The 2,249-nt window shown below is 45.8% G+C and overlaps 1 protein-coding gene across 1 annotated transcript in view; it reads right to left on the bottom strand.

Moving 5' to 3' along the window:
- Positions 1–1,307: 1,307 nt before the first annotated feature.
- The window catches only part of LOC101845055 (tensin-1), a gene marked incomplete at its 3' end in the record, with an annotated part of 7,526 nt that continues 6,584 nt past the window's right edge, over positions 1,308–2,249 (bottom strand). Inside the window, 1 exon segment of the mRNA XM_005111800.3 lies at positions 1,308–1,991. Coding sequence (XP_005111857.2) covers positions 1,308–1,880 — 573 coding nt within the window.

The raw sequence follows: 2,249 nt of genomic DNA, 5'->3' as shown, positions 1-2,249 counted from the left end.
TGTGTGTGTGTGTGTGTGTGTGTGTGTATGTGTGTGTGAGTGTGTGTATGTGTGTGTGTGTGTATTTGCTTTTTTTAAATTTGGAGGTGGATGGGCTGGAGTTCAGCCTAACAGTTTACAAATCTCTCATACCAATATCACACATTGTTTTATTTCTCTGTTTCTGCCCATAGTTTCCTATTCTTTCCTGTTAAGTGCTCAAACATTAACAAACTGACTAGTTCTCCTGCTGTATCTGTATAGCTGGGAACCTATTCCCACCTGGGTAAAGTGGAGAAAATTTCATATTAAGTGACTTTTGGGAGGACAAAACGTCGTTCCCCAGATAGGACTCAAACCGATGACCTTTCGGACGCGAGCCCAACAACATAACCCATAGACCACTTTTAAAAAAACTTCAGAAGAAAAGATTACACATAGCACCATAGCCGTCAGAATATAAGAGTCGGTGTAGATGGGCCAAGGTTTATAAGAAGGGTCAGACGGTATATCGTCATGACACGGGCCTGTCCACGGATGGGAGGATAGATGGAACTAATGACTAATGGGGACGATGGTCGGGTGGCTGAGCAAGAGGTCGGGTGGATGGACTTCTTGTTACGTGGACAAAAACAGGACATTATTACCCACCGCTTGACCGACGGTCGGCGTAAATATTCAAGCTTGGGATAGTTCGGGGGTTAAAAAATGCTGTAAAGGACTGCGTAGTTGAGAGAAAGAATAGATAGAATGTTTTCATATCATAAGATTTTTGGGCCTGGTCAGCAGTATTTATTTAAGAGCTAATACACTGAATTGTTCCGACTTGAGCAAACATAAGGCAGCCACCGAAAACAGTATGGTTAGTTTAATTTACAAACTTAGGGCAGATAAAAACCCAAAACAAAACTTGCGTTTGTTATTTTTTCGTCCTTTAGTTTCTCATTTAAACCGACAATACTATTTTTGATATGGGACCCGTCAAAACTTCTTGGTGAAATTACTCATGCGAACTGCTGACCTTTTAAAATAATGTGTATGAATAAATAAATACTTAAACGTTCCCGCTTACAGTAGGTAAAGGAATGGCATTAATGTGGCTAATGCATAAACATTCAAGTCTTGCAAGAAAGGTTTGACCTAATGATACAGTCAGCAAAATTGCAGGACGCGGCTAGAGGATCAGGAATAGCTGCATTTTGCCATGAAAAGAAAGAGTAAGATAGCACTCATACAATAGAGAAAATGGACGAAGCAGACCCCACCAAAGCACTTGCACCAACCACCTGCTGTCGTAAGGACGACCACTAAAGGAGTGTTGCGCTTACCATGGTACGAAACACAGGTGGCCTATCTCTCGGAGATTTCGAAAATCCAGATCCAAACGACCTAGACTGCGGCATGCGACCTCGATCCATGGTGGCTGCCACCCGGGGTGGCCCGCTGGCGCCGCCGCTGTAGCCCTTGGACATGGACACTTTCTCGTAACTCCGCTCAGAACTACGACCCACACGGGTGGAGCTGCCGTTGTGGTAGTTGAAGCTGCGGTCCATGAAACGGTCCGACTCTCGGCCGAAACCGTCGTCGAAGCTGCGGTCGAAGTTCCGAGAGCCGTGCTGCTGGACGTCGTAGCCGTAGGAGGCGTCGAAACTACGGTCAAGACTTCTAGGAGGGCCGGCCCCATACGGCTGGACCGAGATTCTATCCATCCGGTCGATGTCGCCGTTATAGAAAGGGTCGTCCGCCTCCGTGTAGCGGGAAGGACCTTCGCCCAGGTCGAAACTCCGGTTTAGGCGATGGCTGGTGGAGCGGGTAGGTGGCCTGCCCATGGTGCTACCGGCGGGAGACTCCCTCATGTTGAGGATTTTATATTTGTGCGAAAGTTGTTGAGGTTGAGGCATTGTCCCAGGAACCGAATACGCTGCACTCGTAATGAAATATGTGGTCGATGTGATATATCCAAAGTGTTCCACGAAGCGTTTTTATCCACGAAAAATTCCGCTCATTACGAGCTAAAATCGTACAAAAGGAAATATAAAGTATAACAATGAATATTGAAACATCAACCCTGATTAAGGAATCTCACAGCTGTGACAATTAACTCCTTACAAAACCTCCTCTTGCATATGACATGTGACATAATAAATCACGTCACATGCCATCCAAAAACCATCCTCTTGGTCGAAATCCTCTGTGCATGTGTGTGTGTGTGTGTGTGTGTGTGTGTGTGTATGTGTGCAGGGGAGTGTGTATGTGTGTGTGTGTGTGTG

This window comes from Aplysia californica, unplaced genomic scaffold (genome assembly GCF_000002075.1).
Source record: "Aplysia californica isolate F4 #8 unplaced genomic scaffold, AplCal3.0 scaffold01126, whole genome shotgun sequence".
In the NCBI taxonomy this organism is placed as follows: Eukaryota; Metazoa; Mollusca; class Gastropoda; order Aplysiida; family Aplysiidae; genus Aplysia; species Aplysia californica.
This window is presented reverse-complemented; position numbering and strand designations above follow the sequence as displayed.